The sequence below is a fragment of the Theropithecus gelada genome, chromosome 6 (genome assembly GCF_003255815.1).
Source record: "Theropithecus gelada isolate Dixy chromosome 6, Tgel_1.0, whole genome shotgun sequence".
Lineage (NCBI taxonomy): Eukaryota > Metazoa > Chordata > Mammalia > Primates > Cercopithecidae > Theropithecus > Theropithecus gelada.
The window spans coordinates 104,000,778-104,020,806 of record NC_037673.1 but is presented as its reverse complement, the minus strand read 5'-3'; the positions used below and the strand labels follow the sequence as shown (position 1 = coordinate 104,020,806).

Genomic DNA, 20,029 nt, shown 5'->3' with positions numbered 1-20,029 from the left:
TATCCACCTCTCTAGCCCTAATGCAAAATCTTGTGAAAAATAAAACTTTAGGGAACATAAAAAGGCAGTCAACCTGTGTTCAGATATATATGGAAGTACGTGACTATTGACAACTGTGAATTGAGTAAAGGCCAGAAGCTGTGCAAATATTTCCATAAAGTGTTTCCATTAAACCCATCTTCCCATGAGTAAGAGTCGGTTTAAGAAATTTAGGAAGACCTCCCCACTTTCTAGGTGTCTTTCTCTGTCTCTGTCTCTGTCTCTGTCTCAGCCTCTCTGTCTCTCTCTATTTCTCTTTCTTCTGACAAGAGTGGCCACATCATAACTGACTGTTTTCTAGGAAGTATTTTCTTGGAAGCTGAATAAAAACCTAGAGGAGAAGGCTGAATGGACTAAGCCTCTCACTCTGTGCTTTTGTGAGCATAAGTATCTGAAGAAGGACAGAGAGCCTCAGCCTTTAAAGTGGGCAAGGATATTCCCCTTGTCTTGAGTGAAGCCTGACTTTTCTTCAGCAATACAACCTCCCCACAGCCCTCCTGTATTTGTTTTCTACTGATATGCAACAAATTACTACAAGTTTAGCAGCTTAAAACAATGTGTATTTATCATCTCACTAGTTCTGTGGGTCAGGAGACCAGACAGACATAGCTTAGCTGTGTCCTCTGCCTATGGTTTAACAAGGCAATCAAGATGTCAACTGGGGCTGTATTTCTTTCTAGAGCTCAAGTCTTCTTATAAGCTCATGTAGTTGCTGGAAGAATTCGGTTCCTCGTGGTTGTAGAACTAACATCCTCATTTTCTTGCTGGCCCTCAGCCAGTGGCCAATCCTCAGAAGCCTCTCACAGTCCTTTTCACAGCACAGTTGCTTAGTTCTTCAAGGCCAAGCAGGATAATTTCTCTGACCTCTAGACCCTTTGTAAGGGCTTAACTGATTATGTTAGGCCCACCTACGATACTTTCCCTTTTGATTCATTCAGTGTCAACTAATCAGGAACCATAATTACAGCTGCAAAATCTCTTTGCTTTATAAGGAGAATTTCCGTCCTAATCGTGGGTCCTGTCCACACTCAAGGGGGCAGGGATTACTATAGAGCAAAGGCCATTGGGATCATCTTAGAATTTTGCCTACCACATTTTCTCAGTGTGTTTCTTTCAGGGTCAGGAGGTGAGGGCAGGATCCTCTTTGCTTTCCATAGCTGCTTTCAGGCTATTACTTTCCTTCCTCTCATGAAAAATAACAACAAAAAAACACTGAGTCTGAGACTTGTGCTTTTTGGCATTACCATTGTTTCTTTCATTTTATTGCCATCCTATCCCATCCCATCCCATCCCATGAATTCTTCCAGCAACCACATGAGCTTGTAAGAGGACTTGAGCTCTAGAAAGAAATACAGCCCCAGTTGAGATCTTGATTGCCTTGAGAAACCCTAGGCAGAGGACACAGCTAAGCCATGTCTGGTCTCTTAACCCACAGAACTAGTGAGTTGATAGATGTACATTGCCATCTATCCTTCTGGTGTCTCCTGTTCATAAAAGATGTTGGCCTTCCACTTTGCTCCAAGCACAGCCATGACTGTGGGTGATTTCAATTTCTGTGCCCACCACATGCAGATCACATGTTGGGAAGGAAGAACACATAGCAAAGAACATTCATATCAGCCCTTTATTCCCTTAGGTGAATTCTAGTGAGGTCAGAAAAGTTATAGAAACTTATTTTGCTATTTATTTTTTATTTTATTTGTCTCTCTTCTTCTTGTACTTTTAGATACTTAAAAAAAAGTTAGCTACAATGAGAGATGAGACATAGGAATCAGGGGCTATGTTTGCAGCCCAAACAGCTCACCTTTGAGCCCTGGGCTTAGTATTGATTATAATTATTTTAGTAAGACGAACCTTGAGGAAGGGGAAACTGAGGGAGTTGACCAAGGTTCTGACTGGTCAGTTGCCTGAAGCTACTGAGACAGCCAGAAAGGTCTGTTTTAACGAGTCCATTCCTGTGTGTTTTGGTTGCCAAGTACCAATTATGTTCTGATGTTGCTGAAACCTTTAATGTGTGGTTATTGAATAGGAACTTTGAAGAACCCATTTCTTCTTTGCTTGTCCTGCCTGGGTTCTGGAGCATCATTTTGCTGAGTCCCATCCTGGACTGGACGTGACTTCCTTGGACGTCTTACCTGATAAGCCAATTGCAGAGAGCTTTTCCTGAAGCTCTGCCTTTACTAATGCCTACAACCTAGGCCTTAGAAGAAGCTGGTACATACACTTGCTGTCTCAGTTAGAAAGAATTTACCAGCTGTTGTGGACCTTTTTGTGTTTTACGTGTGGCAGCTATCTCTCTCTCCATAGTTGGGCAGCATGCTTCAGATAGCATTGAGTAGTGACTCTGTGAATTCTCTCTGTGTAGCTTCTCCGATTGGGAGCTGAAGTGGAAAGAGAGTGTGAGTACTGCCTGGCAGGTTTGCCTCCTACCCTTCCAACGACCATTCTTTTGAGCTGTCCTGTCCAACACTGTAGCCATTAGCCACGTGCAGATATAAAAATTAAATGCAAATTATTTAAAATTAAATAAAATTAAAAGTTCAGGTCCCCTGTCACACTGGTCACATTTTAGGTACTCAGTAGGTACAAGTGATTAGTGATTACTATATCAGACAGCAGAAATATAGAACATTTTCAGTGGAGATTCAAGTGTCTGCTCTTCTCTTGGGGTTTAAGCTGAACTGACTTGAATTCTCACACACTTAGCAACTTAAAACAGCACCAGCTTATTATTTCACGATTCTGTAAGTTAGAAGCCTGTCTGACACAGGTCTCACTAGGGTAAATTCAGGATGTCAGCTGTGTTTCTGAAGGGAGCATCTATTTTCTTGCTCGCTCTTACAGGTTTTTTTTTGGCAGAATTAAATTTCTTAAGGTTCTAAGTCTGAGGTCCTTATTTCTTTCTGGCTGTCAGCTGAGGGCTGTTTCCAACTCTAAAGCTGCCCATATTCCTTGGCTTCTGGCCCTTTCCTCAATATTTGAAGTTAGTAAAGGTATCTTGAATCCCTTTCATAAGTGAAACATCTCCTGTATCTTCCATTACATCTCTTTGGCTTTCTCTGAGTAAGCCTGTGCTTATAAGGGTCTCCAGTGATTACACTGGGCCTACTCAGATAACCTGGGGTAGTCTCCCCATCTCAAGATCCATACCTTTAATCACATCTGCAAAATCCCCTTTGCCTTATAAGGTAACATATTAGAGCATAGATATCTTTGGTGGGAGGGATATTTGTGTTATTTGGTCTATCATATGTCTCCAGATTAAGTTTTGCAAATTATTAAGCAAAAATAGCTTAGTATTTGAAAAGGTAGTTATTTGAAGAGAATAATTAAGATCCTACCACCTTTATGTAAATATTGTCATTAATTTGCTTTAGAGGCTAAACATCAGGGGAAGACAAGAAACTTAAAGAAATAGAAAATGAAGACACGGAGAAGGTGGAACCTGGAGAAATTTTTGCTTCTTAAGCCACATTTTATATCGTTTTATGATGAAACACATACCCATAATAGTACAGTTTGGAGTACATTGATAATACATCACCAAGCTATCTCTGAATTAACCATTTAGTCATATTTCATCTTTAAAAAAATAAAAAAATATATATACAGAAATGGCATAATTATGAAGGTAATATCTGAAATTGAACAATGTTAGAATAATCTTATCAAATTGTAGGTACTTAATGTAATATATTCAATACCTTGCCTGCCTATTAGACAATAGATTGGTAACTTGATTTTTAGGAAACTTGAGTAAAATCTTCCTTCCTTCCTTCCTTCCTTCCTTCCTTCCTTCCTTCCTTCCTTCCTTCCCTCCCTCCCTCCCTCCCTCCCTCCCTCCCTCCCTCCCTCCCTCCCTCCTTCCTTCCTTCCTTCCTTCCTTCCTTCCTTCCTTCCTTCCTTCCTTCCTTCCTTCCTTCCTTCCTTCTTTCCTTCCTTTTCTTTCAGACAGAGTCTTGCTCTGTCACCAGACTGGAGCACAGTGGCGCGATTTCAGCTTACTGCAACCTCCGCCTCCCAGGTTCAAGCAATTCCCCTGCCTCAGCCTTCCAAGTAGCTGGGATTACAGGGATGCGCCACCACGCCCAGCTAATTTTTTGTATTTTAGTAGAGATGGGGTTTCAACATATTGATCAAGATGGTCTTAATCTCCTGACCTCGTGATCTGTCTGCCTCAGCTTCCCAAAGTGCTGGGATTACAGATGTGAGCCACTGCACCTGGCCAAATCTACTTTCTGTTCATGTTTGTTGCCATTCAGATACTCACCATAGATTTCTATACACTCATGCTTAATTTAGTGTATAAAATATTACATATATAATATCTTTAATTAAAAGATTCTAGGCTATCATCTATTTTAAATATTTTACAATGATACTCTACCTTGTAATAAACTACATTTGTAAGTTTTGAGAGTGAATGTAGCATTTACCTTTTTCATCTTTCATTTTATTTATCTCATTAGCTAAGAAACCTTTCCAGCTTGGACCTACGTCATATCACTGAACTGGATAATGAAACCGTGATGGAAATTGTCAAGAGGTGCAAAAATCTTAGCTCTCTCAATCTCTGTCTGAACTGGATCATAAATGACAGGTAACCTTTGTAACATGTTAAAAATACTTTTCTAGAGGAAAACATTTAGCAAATACTAATTATTGTTATAACAAGGCATGTCTTTAACTAAAATTGAATGCAGCTGTGCCTTTTCAAATTCTTATGTTTCAGTTTTGAAAATCATCTCGATCTATACTTTTAATGCATCTATTGCTTGTAAGTGCAGCAAAGTTTTTAGGTGCTTTAATACAAATATTTGCCTCAACAATTGTAACAATAGTAGGCTGTTGAATATTTTCTTTGTTATCCATCTAAGAAGTGCCTGCTTTTTGCCACGCTTGTAAGTTTGTAATATGTTATTTGTCGCTTTAACATTTTTGCAACATTTGTGGTTGATTTTATGATTTGGAGAAACCATCTGAAGCATTAACATTTAAACCCTTTCTTAAAGGTGACATTGTTTTTTCAGAGATGGGGTCTCACTGTGTTTCCCAGGTGCAATTCCTGGGCTCAAGCAATCCTTCTGCCTCAGCCTCCCAAGTAGCTGGGACTACAGGCATACGCCACTGCGCCTGTATTAGCCCATTCTAGCATTGCCATAAAGAACTTAGACTGGGTAATTTATAAAGATAAGAGGTATAATTCACAGTTCTGCAGGCTGTACAGGAACTATGGCTGGAGAAGCCTCGGGAAACTTACAAGCATGGTAAAAAGCAGGAACATCTTACATGGCTGGAAAAGGAAGGAAGAGAGTGATGTGGGAGGTACTACACATTTTTAGACATCCAGTTCTTGTGAGAACTCACTCACTATCAGGAGAACAGCAAGGGGTAAATCTGCCCCCATGATCCAGTCACCTCCCAACAGGCCCTTCCTCCAACATTGGGGTTACAATTTAACAGGAGATTTGGGTGGGAACACAAATCCAGATCGTATCAGCACCTAAGGATGACATTTTGTTCTTAGTATGTATATGTAATTTGTTTCAGAAATTAAAGTCATGTGATGAATAGCTTAATATACAGTATAGAATCAGAAGTTTTTTTCTTATGAATAATGATTAACCCATTTTTCTTTGAAATAATGCAGGAAGGGAGAGATACAGGAAAACCCTTAGAAGTAGACTATTATAATGAAAACAACTGCAGAGTGGTGCTAGCACTACTGATTAGGTAGATTTGTAAATATGAGCATGAGAGGAATCTTGCCCAGTAAGTTTCCAAGATTTGTTTTTAAAAGATAAGTTTCCGAAAATATTTTCCTTTCAAAATAGAAAGCACTATTTCAGCTAAAATTAGAGCCTATTTAGATTTAAATATTCTTTTAAAAATAGGAGAAATAATTTGTTTGTGTCAGATAATGCTTTAAATTTAAGAAATTCCCCCCCGCCCCCCGGCCTTTTTGTTGTTGTTGTTGAAACCGAATCTTGCTCTGTCACCCAGGCTGGAGTGCGTTCAGGGGCATGTACTCCACTCACTGTGACCTCCACTTCCTGGGTTCGAGGGATTCTCTTGCCTCAGCCACCAGAGTAGCTGGGATTATAAGTGTGTACCACCACGTCCAACTAAGTTTTGTATTTTTAATAGAGATGGGGTTTCTGTTGGCCTGGCTAGTGTCAAACTACTGGCCTTAATTGATCCCCCCTCACCTCAGCCTCCCAAAGTGCTGGGATTATAGACATGAGCTATAAGTTACCATGTCTGGCCTCTCCTCTTTTAATTTCCTTTTATACCTTAAAATAAAACCATGTAGACTCCATTTTCCCCAGTTTTGGTAAATTCTAGTAACATTTTCTTAAATTACCCTGAATTACTCTTTATGTGATAGCCTTGACTTCGCTCTTTCTTAGTAAAATTTTTCTTGAAAAATGTACTCCTCTAGAATGGGTATGTGATCACCATTTATAAAAATTCTCTCTTGTTTTTGAATAATATTCACCATATGAAATATATCATCTTCTAAAGAAAATGGAACTGAATGAAGGTCATTATTCTAAGTGAAGTAACTCAGGAATCAAAAACCAAATACCATGTGTTCTCCCTTCTAAGGGGGCGTTGAACTGTGGGTACACAAAGGCATGTAGAGTGTTACAATAGACATGGGAGCTCCAAGTGAGGAGGCTCAGAGAGGGTGAGGGATAAAAACAGCCTGTTGGGTACAATGTACACTATTCAGGTGATGGGCACATTAAAATCCTATACCTCACCACGACAGAATTCATCCATGTAACTAAAACTACTTGTGCCCCTAAAGTTACTGAAATTAAAACATTTAAGAAAAAGAAAATTCAAATAAATTAACTTTCCTGAAAACAAAGTGTACAAAGTGAAATTCTTCTCTATAATCAACATCCTATGTAGACAATTTAAAGTAATTTTTTAAAAGTTATTCATAACACATAATAAAGTACATAAATATTATCTCGTGGTTTTAAATATCTAACATTAGTTCAATGTATTACCATAAATTTCTTGGTAATGCATTGAGTTAAAGGTAGAAAACTGGGTCAGGGGTGGTGGCTCACACCTGTAATCCCAGCACTTTGGGAGGCCGAGGCAGGCGGATCATGAGGTCAAGAGATTGAGACCATCCTGGCTAACATGGTGAAACCCCATCTCTACTAAAAATACAAAAATTAGCTGGGTATGGTGCCGCGTGCCTGTAGTCCCAGCTACTCTGGAGACTGAGGTAGGAGAATCACTTGAACCCAGAAGGCGGAGGTTGCAGTGAGCCAAGATCATGCCATTGTACTCCAGCCTGGGCCACAAGAGCGAAACTCTGTCTCAAAAAAAAAAGTAGAAAACTGTTTCTGCAATAAGGTGATTATATTCCACAACAATTTTCTGTGTGCAGGACATGTGTAGAAGAGTCATTTAATGGGAGACTACTATAATTGATAAATAAGATACAGTATATACATGGTTATATGAGTTACCTAAGTAAATATTTTGCTTAGGTTTGTATCATTTAAATAAAGATGGGAGAGTGGATTTCTAATCTTCTAGTTCTTTAAATGCTTATTTTGTTGTAGCTGGATAATTTACAAATGAAAATGTCGAGCGCTCTCACTTTGCCTTTCCTTCCCTCTGTTAGGCTTCATGTACTCAAACCTTGTGCTATTTCAGTCATTTTTTTCCTACTTAACTGTAATGGTTATTTGGTGTTTGATCCTGAATATATGTATTGTAGAGATTTATTTGCAAGGAATGAAAGTGTATTTTTATGTTTTTAATGGAAAAGTTTGGATTAATTGAGAAAACATGCATTTTAATGAGGTTGAGCAGTAGAGTTTTAAAGATCAGGCTCTTTTAGGTTTTAATTACACTACTTGCACTTATCCTGTATACTGTAATAGAAGTTTCAAACATTAAAACCCACTTTACAGTATCATCTAAATTACTCATCTCATTGTTCTTGCCATACTATATTACTAAGCTAAGTAATATTTGTAATTATATTGGCATAAATCTAGAACTTCCCATCAGACTTAATTATAATTTCAGCACTTAGCTGAGATGGGTTAGTAACCTTCCATATAGAGGGCACTGGAATGCACTAATGCGTTTAGCCTATCAATTAATTCTGTTTTACATTCGTTCATTATTGTTATCCTCCAGAAATCAGAAAGCATTTATTAGCCCCCTACTAAATACATGGTACTGTGTCTCAGACTGTGGGGCACTGAATTCCTACTGTTCTCAAAGGTCACTCTCTTTAGGTGACATAAGACATAATGATAATAGTGAGCCTTGTAAGGATCGAGGGGACGAAAGTAACCTTTATTACCCAGGTAATTGATAGGCACTTTACACATGTTCTCATTTAATCTCTTCAACGTCTTTTGTTCAGGGGAAGGTCATACTATTTCTATTAAATTTAGATTATTTCTTTGACTTTCTTTGGCTTTTCAGTGGATGTATTTTTCCATCATCGTTGCAGTAAAAACTAAGTGAGGACAAACAAGAAAAGTGAATGGCTAATCAGTCAATTTTGTGTGTCATAGCTGGGATTCACATGCAGTTGACATTTATATATAAAATTCTTAATTTTTTAACTAAGTTCATTATTTTCTTTCATATTGAAAGTATAATGGAACTTTTAGATATTAATTTACATACAATACCTATTATAAGAATTTATCCTGAATGTTGCTAGTTTTAATACAGGATTTCTCACATTAAGATAAATTTCAATACTTGTCACAGTCCTTTATGTGTAACATTTATCCTAGGTTTTAATAGTTCTTATCTGTGAACTTTTTTTAAATTCAAAATTTTAAAATGTGTAGTAATTGAAAGACTTTACTGTTATGCTTACGGTGTCTGTTAGCATTTTCTGGTCCTCGAATTGATCTCTGTGACTAAGACATGCTGCTCTTTATCTTTGTTTTTCTAAAAGCACTTTTTGTGTTTAGAGAGTTAAACAGCATGATATTTTCTTGTATTCAGAAGGATGGTCTAGTAGTCATTTGACATTTACCATTGCTTTTGAATACAAATAACTTCCAAGTGTTTTATAAAAAGAGGACACTGACTATTTCTATCAGTGATTTAAATTAAACATCTGGTTATTATGTCTCCTCCACTCCCTGATTCTAAGTTTATTGAATTTTTTTTTTGTATTTATATCAGTCTTTATTATTTCACATCCAATTTGGCCTACAATATTTTTATATATTTGACACAGAGTCCAAAAGCAGCATGTTTTGGGTGTAACAGCTGATGTGTAAAAAACTGGTCTGAGCATTGTTATAGCTATATACTTACAATGGTTCTTTTATTCTTTTTTGTTAATAAGAATTAAATAAAATCTAATTGATTTTAATAGATCTGTACAAAAGCTGTTTTCAGTTTTTAAACTATCACAGATGTAATCTCCCCGTTTTCAATTTTTAACATTGGTTGGGAAAATGAACTTAGTTTAATCTTATGTTTTATATCCCCATTCTCAAACATATGAGCCTTTCTTTGACAGTTGACCATGCTTGCTTATGAATTAGGTGAACAATATAGAAAAATAATAGAAGATAAGTAAGATTATCTAACATACGGCAGCTAAAGTCACAAAGCATAACAAAGGCCAGAGTTGTTGTTAATATCAGTTAAATTGCCATGATTTGCTGTGTGAATCTTGTATTTATGTAAGGGAAGCTATTGCATCAGTGCACACTCTAAAATTTGGAGAATTTTAAATCTTAGACTGTTACCCAGTTTCTTTCAAGTAAAAAATAAGACAAAATATTGCTATTTTATTTTGTATGTGCTAGAGGTTAAAATAATACCTATAGCTATTTCTCTCTGTCTCTCTCTCTCTTTTTTTTTTTTTAAAGACAGTCACGCTCTGTTGCCCAGGCTGCAGTAGCACAATCTCAGCCCACTGCAACTTCTGCCTCCCGGGTTCAAGTGCTTCTCCTGCCTCACCCTCCCAAGTAGCTGGGTTTACAGGCATTCACCACCATGCGGGGCTGATTTTTGTGTTGTTAGTAGAGACAGAGTTTCACCATGTTGGCCAGGCTGGTCTAGAACTCCTGACCTCAAGTTATCTGCCCACCTTGCTTGACCCCCCAAAGTGCTGGGGTTACAGGTGTGACCCACTGCCCCCAGCCAGATATTTCTCTTTAAATATAACTTTTTAATAAGGCCATTTGAAGTTGCAAACTTCTGGTCCACAGCTGAGTCTAGTCCACATAGCTGTTTTGTTTGGCATATAGAGTATTTAAAAATTTTGAATTAGTTGCCAACACTTTAAAAATTGGGATAGTTCACATAAATATTCTGAATTCAGGCTTTCTTTTGGAAAAGTTGTGGACCCAATAATACTATGCCCATATTTTCTCATGTCAACATTCTTTCTGGGATGAGGAATAGACTGTTCTCTTTGGCCCCCTTTCCATTTATCCACTCTTCCCACCAAACTGAATTATCCTTGCTTAAAATTGAGATGTAGAGAATTTTAGATATTTCATATTTAAATCATATGGTTCTTTTTAAATTGAGTCTGGTAAAATATATTAAAAAATGATAGCTCATTAGTCTACCTAAATTAGTTATTTACTGTTACAGGCACCGGAATGTTAGTCAACAGGTGGAAGTTATAGACAGAGACAGAATGCAGTTTAAAATAAGTTAAAACCTTGATTTTCATCGACTGCCTTCCAAAATAGAGAGTGTACTCTTTGTTAGTGTTCAGAGTGCTGTAAAGGAGTTTCCTGATTTATAAGGAGGGTTGGACTAGTTTATTAAACAGTCCCTCAAACTCCAAACCTATGATGTGAAGTTGCTTATTTTAAAATGAATTCATTGTCAATGTTTAGTGTTTGATTTGTGATTTCTTTGTTTTCAATATTAAGAAAAATCTTAATACTATTCTCTCTGTCTCTTTTTTTATTTTTGTATAGAAAAAGTCCTCTTTTGTTTTTTTAGGTATACTGAGGTGAAAGTTGTAGAGTGACAGATTACTCCACTACCCCTTTCAGTGAGACTGACAGCACCTTGTCTCATGTAAAACTCAATGAGGCTTTATATAAAGATTTTTCTAACTCCCCTGATCTTCTCTGGGTGTTTATTCTGTTTCTTCTTTCAAATTTCCGTTGATTCAATAAAAAGCGGTGATATTTAGAAATAAAGTTCAGAGAGGATTTGAGCAGGTGTTGGTGATATAAAATATTTGCTGAGTGCCCATTGTGTTTTATTTCCAAGAATTGTTTTGTGAACATATGCTATATATTGTATTTATAAGTGTTCAAGGACTGGGTAGATAATCTACCATCTTCCTGTGAATGTCATGTCACAGTGGACTTAGAATTTTATTTCATTTCAATCCCCTAATATTACTTAATTCTCCTAGAGACTGAGGTTTAAAGATTGCCCAAGGGGAACAAACCTATCCATTAAATCCAGCAGGCAGAGTTGAATTTGAGTTTGAGAATATTTTGTTTTCTATTAAAGTTAAGTGGTATGGAGGAGAGAAATACTTTTCACCTTGGAGTATTGAGTGTGAAGTTTGAGCCATTTTCTATCATAAAAGTCTGAAAACTTGAAAATAAAGAGGTGGCAAAAATAATGCTGACTGTTGAAGCTGCTTGGTGGTGGTATTTATAGCAGCACTGCCCTGCCTCTATAGAATGCAGAGCAATCTGTCTGCATACTTTTGGTGCCTAATAATGTGTCTGGGCTGGCTAGGTGAAGCTTTAGTAAAACTGAATTTTAGCTTATTTTTTGTAATCCACTGAATAATTTTGTGTATGTTCTATGACATTGTTTGTAGTTTTGCAAAAAGAATAATGAAATATATTTTACTGAGTTCTGAGAGGATTATAGAAACAGCGTGGAGTCTTTCTAAACTAGTGATGTTAGTTTGAGGTTAGCATATTTTTGACACTATCTTTTTTATTCACATATTCACAATTATGTGTAAGACCGTCCCTAGAAGGATAGTTTGGTATTGGAGTAACTATTATTCTGGGCTTCTAAACTAACTTTAAAAAATCATGAGGCCAGGCATGGTGGCTCACCTCTTGTCATCTCAGCACTTTAGGAGGCCAAGGAGGGTGGATTACTTGAGCTCAGGAGTTCCAGACCAGCCTGGGCAACATGGTGAAACCCCATCTCTGTAAAAAAAAAATTAAAAATTAGCCGGGCATAATGGCACATGCCTGTAGACCCAGCTACTGAGGAGGCTGAGCTGAGAGGATAGCTCCAGACTGGGAGGATTGCTTGAGACTGGGAGGCAGAGGTTGAGGTGAGCTGTGATCGTGCCACTGCTCTCCAGTCTGGGTGACAGAAGAAGACCCATCTCAAAAAAAAAAAAACAAAAAACAAAACAACAACAACAAAAAAAACCATGCCTTCTCTGTTCTGTCCATTAGATCTTCTTTTTAAAACCATGATTGGCCATGTAGTACTACTGAGTTAAGAGTGTATATATACATTTTTTTATCTCTCTGTTTTTTTTTTTTTTTTTTCCTGGAGCAAGGATAATAGCAATAGCTAATAATAGTTACTACTTAATTACTGTCTGTTCCAGACACTGTTCTGTTTATACACATTGTTTTATGTAATCTCTACAACAACCTTGAGGAAGGAATTATCCCCGTTTTCAAACAAAGGAATTAAGGCTCAGACACGTTGAATAGTTCACAACTGGGGGAACCAAGACTGGAACCCATTTTTGTGGTCTTGAGTCGAAGCTCCTACCATGAAGGACATACTGTGTTCCATGTCCTTATTCTGCTTCAGACCTAGAGTGACTATATATCCTGATTTGCCCAGGATAGTTCCAACCCATGCCTGTTGTTTTGGCATTCTGTCAGGTTTAGTATTTGTGCTGCTGCTGTTCCTAAGTTCCAAAATATCTTGCTTTAAATGATAAATTAAATGGTCATCCGACCTCAGACATCAGACACGGTTGATCATTCTGAACATGGTTAGAATGGTACCTTTGCTTTTCCCTATGGGATATCTGAAGGGTGACATGTTGGAATATTTTATTGCAAATATCATATTGTGGATATTTTAAAAAACAGCTTATTTTTGGTAAAAAGTAATTTTTCCAATCAACTCCATTTGTAAATAGTTTTCATTTCTTATGATATTTCTTGAGGAAAAGTAGAAAATTTTGTCCATTTTTTTGTGTTCTGCACTACATGTGACTCATAGTTGGTCTGAAAAAGAATTTCACTAATGAATTTTGAATAGGTATTTATTTAACTTATAATGATGCACAATTATTTTTACACATATTTCATTATCTGTAAATGCTTCCTTGTAGGTTGTGGCAAATACTTAATCATTGCAGATTAAAGGAGACTACTGGTTATAATACTTTGAATAAGTTGTCTTTCAGTTAAAAAGAAGGAAGTTATCTTCATCGAAGGGTTCAGTAGCTTTGGCAGGAAATAATTGGCAAAATTAATCTCTATACTTTTTTAAGTATGTGGGTTTTTGTTCTTTTTCAAATAATTGATGATATTTTACTACAAAAGGAAAAGTTTTTCTGGTAAAATTATTCGTGCATTTATCCTCAGATGAGATTCTTAGTGCATTCGAATTTAAAGAAACTTTTTCAGTTGTTTGGCAGGTAGTAGTATTAAATATCTGTTCTGATATTGGTTCTTTTAGTACTTCTAGTTGTTTATTATCATTTTTAAGGAAATACTGGTTGCTGTGTAACACCAGAGTATTTAACCCAGTAAAATCACTTTAAAGGAAAAGTCTGTATGTTATGTGTATATTTCAACCTGCTTTGACTTTTAACTCCAAGAGATGAGATGGGACTGAATTTGATATGAGTGATTATGGCTTATTGATTTTCCATGTTGACATTATTTTGTCTAATAGAATAATGTGAATATTTATTATCGTCCTAACATATAATGGTAATTTTTAATTTCGGTGTTGTCTTTGGTTCCTAGTGAGTAATAGTGCATAAGTGAACATTTCTACAAATACAAATAGTAGTGACTAAGAGGTTCCATAGAATCACATTATGGATATTTCTGGATGTGCTCCTCTAAATGCTGCAATTGCTTTTGTGTTTTTCAGGCCATAAAAAGATGAGTAAACAGAGGTAGGCATTTAGCTTGCAGTATTTAAACATATTTTCCATTTTATGAAATCATAATTTGTGATTAAATTACAGGAAAGAATGTAATACATTTTGTGTGATGGTGAATACAGTGTTATAAGCCCATGGATTTAGGGACATCCTAGTCTCAGATCTGTTTTAAAACTGCCAACAATGAAGAAAATCTTCGTTTATTGATGACAATGATGATACCTTATTGACTGCTTGGACAAATTTGTACCATCTCCCACTTCTCCCAGGAGTTGTCTTATTCTTAATTCACCAAACCAAAAGTGGCAATTAAAATAACTCACTGTTGTCAAAATTTTAAAATGTATGATAAATGAAGCCCAGTAAATAGTGAAAATATGAGAAAGGTGATTAAATCTGACAATTTTCTTGTAAAAGACTTGAGATGATAAATATCTCCTGTGATTAGTTATTAATTTAGTGCAAGGGATTTTGCTTCAGCCTAAAATATTTTATGAACAGTGGCATAAAGAAATATTTTAGAAGATAGGTACACACATGTTTAACCATAGGAGAAATTGCTGGAACTTGATTGGTAGTAATTAAAAATGGCAGGCATGACATGCAAGTGTCTGGGCTATTTTCTGTATGACAGTCCTTTCAGAGATTAAGAAAGGGAGGTATTTCCTGAAGACATGAAGAATGGCAGAATACTTTCAGCTTGAACCTTTACGCCTCATGAAAATGGAAAGGTTTTATGTATATCATTCTTCAACTGATAAAACATTTAATTTAAGACAGTATAAAATTACTGCTCACTTACTGAAGTGTGAAAAATATCAAAGTTGTTACTTAATAATTATAGTTGCACTGCTACTAATAATTTCCCTCAAAATGAATGTGAATTCCATTTATTTAGAGAAAAGATGAAATAATAATGGTGATTGTAATGAAGTGCTCTATCATGTTACTGTCTAGCTGAATCTATAGCACATGGCTCTGTTGGTGGCATATATTATTGTGCGACTGTGTGATGTTTTGTTTATGAGTCTTTCTCCTTGTAAGGAGGAGCTGGGTCTTCATCTTGTGCCCTCTGCCCTCACCTCACAGCCCCCCTCCACCTCTGCTTCCAATCAGCACCTCACACAGGACCCTGCTCAGAGAATTAATTTAATACATTCATGTTGAGAGAATTATAGATCATGCTTTTGTATGATGAATAAATTTTCTTTTAAATTTGGCTCAAACTCTGGCTGAAATCCAGGCAATTAGTTCAGATTCTCCCTTTCTAACAGATTTATTTATTTCTGAGTAAAGTTGATGCTTCAGAAAGTGAAAACTTGATGTCATTGTTTGGATTCAGATAAAGCTTTCTTTATGTATTATATGCTATTTGTCTGAAAGCCATAGCCTCATTTTTGAACAAGGAATAGAATTCCAATGTTCAATCAATGCATTTTGCCCTTTTAGTAGGGACTTTGGAATACTTTGATTGAAGAAGTGAGGAACCAGAAACTTTGCCTGCAGACAGTTGCAGCTTTTTTTTTTTTTTTGCTTCTTTGTGAAAAACGTATGGCTATATGAGAAAAAAATCTTACGAGTTTTTCTTTAGCTCTTCTTGTAGTACTTTTAAGTGCTACCTTTCAAATGTATAAGTGTTTGGTTAATTGCTACTATGAACCTCAACACACTTATTAAGGCCAGGTTCACATTAGAACAATTATCTGGTTAATTGCTCTGGTGCAAAAAGAGGCTAAAAAATCATCAGAACATCAAGTTGTGAAAGCACTGGCAGGAGTTTGAAAACCACCAAGCATACCTACTGCAAATCACATCAGCAAAGCAATTAATTTAGGCTAATTGCTTTTCTGTTTGTTCAAGATGCACTTTGGAACTGTCTTTTGAAATCATGGCAATTAAGATTAGTGAGCAATATAATTTAAAAATGTTAGAATAGTCACTATTTTTTAAAAGTGGTAACTATTCCATATAAACCTGTACAGTATATCTCTCATCCATGTAGTACTTTGAAATAATTAAACAAAATTAGATTATTTTATATATTCATAAGACTTCAATAAAAAATAAATTGAGGAGTAGATTACCTATTCCTGAACTATAGCATAGGGTTATCTTTAATCCTAATTATCAGTTAGAATTATCTAATTTCAACAATTCATGCTATGACAGCTTGCTGAATGTGGTGAGAAATAGCCTCCAAAGGTGACATTGGCTACTGGCATTTTCTCCAGATGAATGTATATTTGGCTTCTTATATGACTTCTCATAACATAATCAGGATTTTACAATGTATTAACCACCAGATTTGACACAATTCACATTATTGAGGTTTTCCTTGTTATTAACTATTATAATTTTGGCAGCACCAATTTGTCAAAAATTGTAAACTACTTAAGTTTCCAGCTGTTTCTCTATGAAGCAGTGTTGTAGCAGGTCCTCAGCTGAAAAGAATGACAATTTTAGGAATCAATTTCTTGTGAGGGAATGTAGAAATACCATTATTGGAGGAATAACCTTTCATTCCCCAAACTATTTCTCTGTTTACCGTATTGTCAAACAAGCAAATAGCTCTTTCCTTTACCCCTCTCTTTCCATAGAAGCAATTTTTATGTGGTGTGTTTAGTGACATATCCTGCCCCATTAAATTGTTCAAAGAAAATAGGTTGTATTGTATTAAAGACTGTGGCTCTGCAAATGAATCTTCTAGAGAAACACATGTTAAAGAAAGTCCTGGTAGCAATTACCATTTCTTTACTGTAATAAATTTGATCTCCTCATAATTCAGTATGAATAGATCTTTGGACATAGCTAATTAACTACATCACAAAATTAAAATTTTCTCTAGGGATTATTTTCATAGGAAAAAAGTGTATGTGCTTTTTATAAGGATATATTTTTCTTCTTTTATAAACTTCATAGTTTCTAGTAGTGCTACATACTCAATCTAGATTTCTTGGTGATGCTATTTGTTGTGGAATGTTCAATTAGAAAGCTGCTGTTGGCTGGGCACAGTAGCTCACACCTGTAATCCCAGCACTTTGGGAGGCCGAGGCAGGGAGATCACTTGAGGTCAGGAGTTCGAGAGCAGCCTAACCAACATGGTGAAACCCCATCTCTACTAAAAAAAAAAATACAAAATTAGCCAGGTGTAGTGGCACACACCTGTAATCCCAGCTTCTTGGGAAGCTGGGGAGGAGAATCACTTGAACCCAGGAGGCGGAGGTTGCAGTGAGCCAAGATCGCACCATTGCACTCCAGCCTGGGCAACAAGAGCTAAACTCCATCTCAAAAAACAATAAATAAATAAATAAAGCTGCTTTTGTAGGTAAAAATATCAAATTAGATGGAAATTTATTGATTAGATCAAATAGAAAAGTGTTGAAGGCTCTTAAAACACAGAAAAAATCAACCAACCACACAACTTAAATGATGGTATCAGATGTTGAGTCTGGATCTTGGTCTTCTGTTGAAATCTGTGACTGAAGCAGCAGAGTAATATTACTTCATGTTGGGGAAAATTCAAGCTAGTACCTACTTTTGTCCTTCAAAACTTGACTTCTGTGATTATTTATAGTTGAAAATATAGGTACTATAAAAATTTCTCTATTCTGTAGATGATAGAAGATGTCAAAATATAGACACAATTTGTGGCTGTATTGTTATATATGCACTCTTGTGCAATATGACATTGCCGGTCCTCCCATCAAAAGGTGGAGGCTTTTTCTCTATCCTTCTATCCGCTTACATCTGAGCTGGCTTTGTGACTTGGCTGTGACTGATAGAATATGGTGGAGATTTTGTTGTGGGATTTCCAAGCTTTGGCTTCAAAAGGCCTTGCAACTTCTGTTCTTGCGTTTTTGGAATACTGCCACCAACATGTGAATAAGCTCAGAGTGGTCTCTCTGAGAATAAGAAATCACATGAAGATGGAAATCTAACCAACAGTCAGACATGTGAGTAAGGCCATCTTAGACCATCTATGTAAGTCCGTTTTCATGCTGCTGTTAAAGACATACCTGAGACTGGGCAATTTACAAAAGAAAGAGGCTTAACTCACAGTTCCATGTGGCTGGGGCCCTCAAAATCATGGCGGAAGGCAAGGAGGAGCAAGTCACATCTTACATGGATGGCAGCAGGCAAAAAGAGAGAGAGAGCTTGCCTGGGGGAACTCCTCTTTTTAAAACCATCAGATCTTGTGAGACATGCTTACTGTTGTGAGAACAGCATGAGAAAGACCTGCCCCCGTGATTCAATTACCTCCCACCAAGTCCCTCCCACAACACGTGGGAATTCAAGATGAGATTTGGGTGGGGACACAGCCAAACCCTATCCAATCTTAGTCAAGCCTTCAGATTCCTGCATTCCTTTGTACTGAAACTAGCAGAATTGCTTAGCAAAGCCCAGTTCAGATAGCTGGTCCACAGAGTTGTGAGCAAGTAAGAGTTGTTTTTTTAAAGCTACTAAATTTTGGTGTGGTTTGTTTTACAGCAATAAATGACTAAAATACTGACTTTGTAGCTGCCCTATGTGGGGAATTTTATATTAAGTCAGGCTAAGAGTTTTTCATTCATTAACTTATTTAATTATCACATTAACTCTATGACATAGGTATCATTATGCCCTGTTGTATAAATAAAGTAAAATGGAGCACAGATAGGTAGAGTGTCTTGCTGAAGATCACAGACAGCAAGTGCAGAGCCAGGATTGAATGCAGATCTGTCTGACCTCAAAGCCCCCACAATTTCCTAGCTGTCAAACTGCCTCCAATACCTTATTCTGAATTTAAAAATATAGTTGGTTGCAACAAGTAGTTAAACTTACCTTGGATTCCCTGAAATACAAGTGCTAGCTAATAATATTATGATAAAATAAGTATTAAATAAAATAAATATTACAATAAAATAACATCCATTTGCAGTTTCTGGTACTGCTATTTAATCTTGGGTATTCATTTAGTGAATGCATGGAGAAAAAGGCACCTCTTTTGGTCTCATAAGGGCCTGAGTCTGAAACGGAGAATGTGAAAACAAATTTTAAAATATATAAATATAAGCCCTTGACTTTATGTACATTAAAGATAGTTTTGGTATTTCATGGTATGAAATATCTGTATTCTTTTTTTTTTTAAATTTATTTATTATTATTATACTTTAAGTTCCAGGGTACATGTGCATAACGTGCAGGTTTGTTACATATGTATACTTGTGCCATGTTGGTGTGCTGCACCCATCAACTCATCAGCACCCATCAACTCGTCATTTACATCAGGTATAAATCCCAATGCAATCCCTCCCCCCTGCCCCCTCCCCATGATAGGCCCCGGTGTGTGATGTTCCCCTTCCCGAGTCCAAGTGATCTCATTGTTCAGTTCCCACCTATAAGTGAGAACATGCGGTGTTTGGTTTTCTGTTCTTGTGATAGTTTGCTAAGAATGATGGTTTCCAGCTGCATCCATGTCTCTACAAAGGACACAAACTCATCCTTTTTTATGGCTGCATAGTATTCCATGGTGTATATGTGCCACATTTTCTTAATCCAATCTGTCACTGATGGACATTTGGGTTGATTCCAAGTCTTTGCTATTGTGAATAGTGCCGCAATAAACATACGTGTGCATGTGTCTTTATAGCAGCATAATTTATAATCCTTTGGGTATATCCCCAGTAATGGGATGTCTGGGTCATATGGTACATCTAGTTCTAGATCCTTGAGGAATCGCCATACTGTTTTCCATAATGATTGAACTAGTTTACAATCCCACCAACAGTGTAAAAGTGTTCCTATTTCTCCACATCCTCTCCAGCACCTGTTGTTTCCTGACTTTTTAATGATCGCCATTCTAACTGGTGTGAGATGGTATCTCATTGTGGTTTT

The 20,029-nt window shown here is 36.6% G+C and overlaps 1 protein-coding gene across 1 annotated transcript in view; it reads left to right on the top strand.

The window, feature by feature from the left end:
- The window catches only part of FBXL17 (F-box and leucine rich repeat protein 17), a 548,560-nt gene that overhangs the window by 206,485 nt on the left and 322,046 nt on the right, over positions 1 to 20,029 (top strand). Inside the window, exon 6 of the mRNA XM_025389005.1 lies at positions 4,509 to 4,639. Coding sequence (XP_025244790.1) covers positions 4,509 to 4,639 — 131 coding nt within the window. The remainder of the gene's footprint in view (positions 1 to 4,508; positions 4,640 to 20,029) is intronic.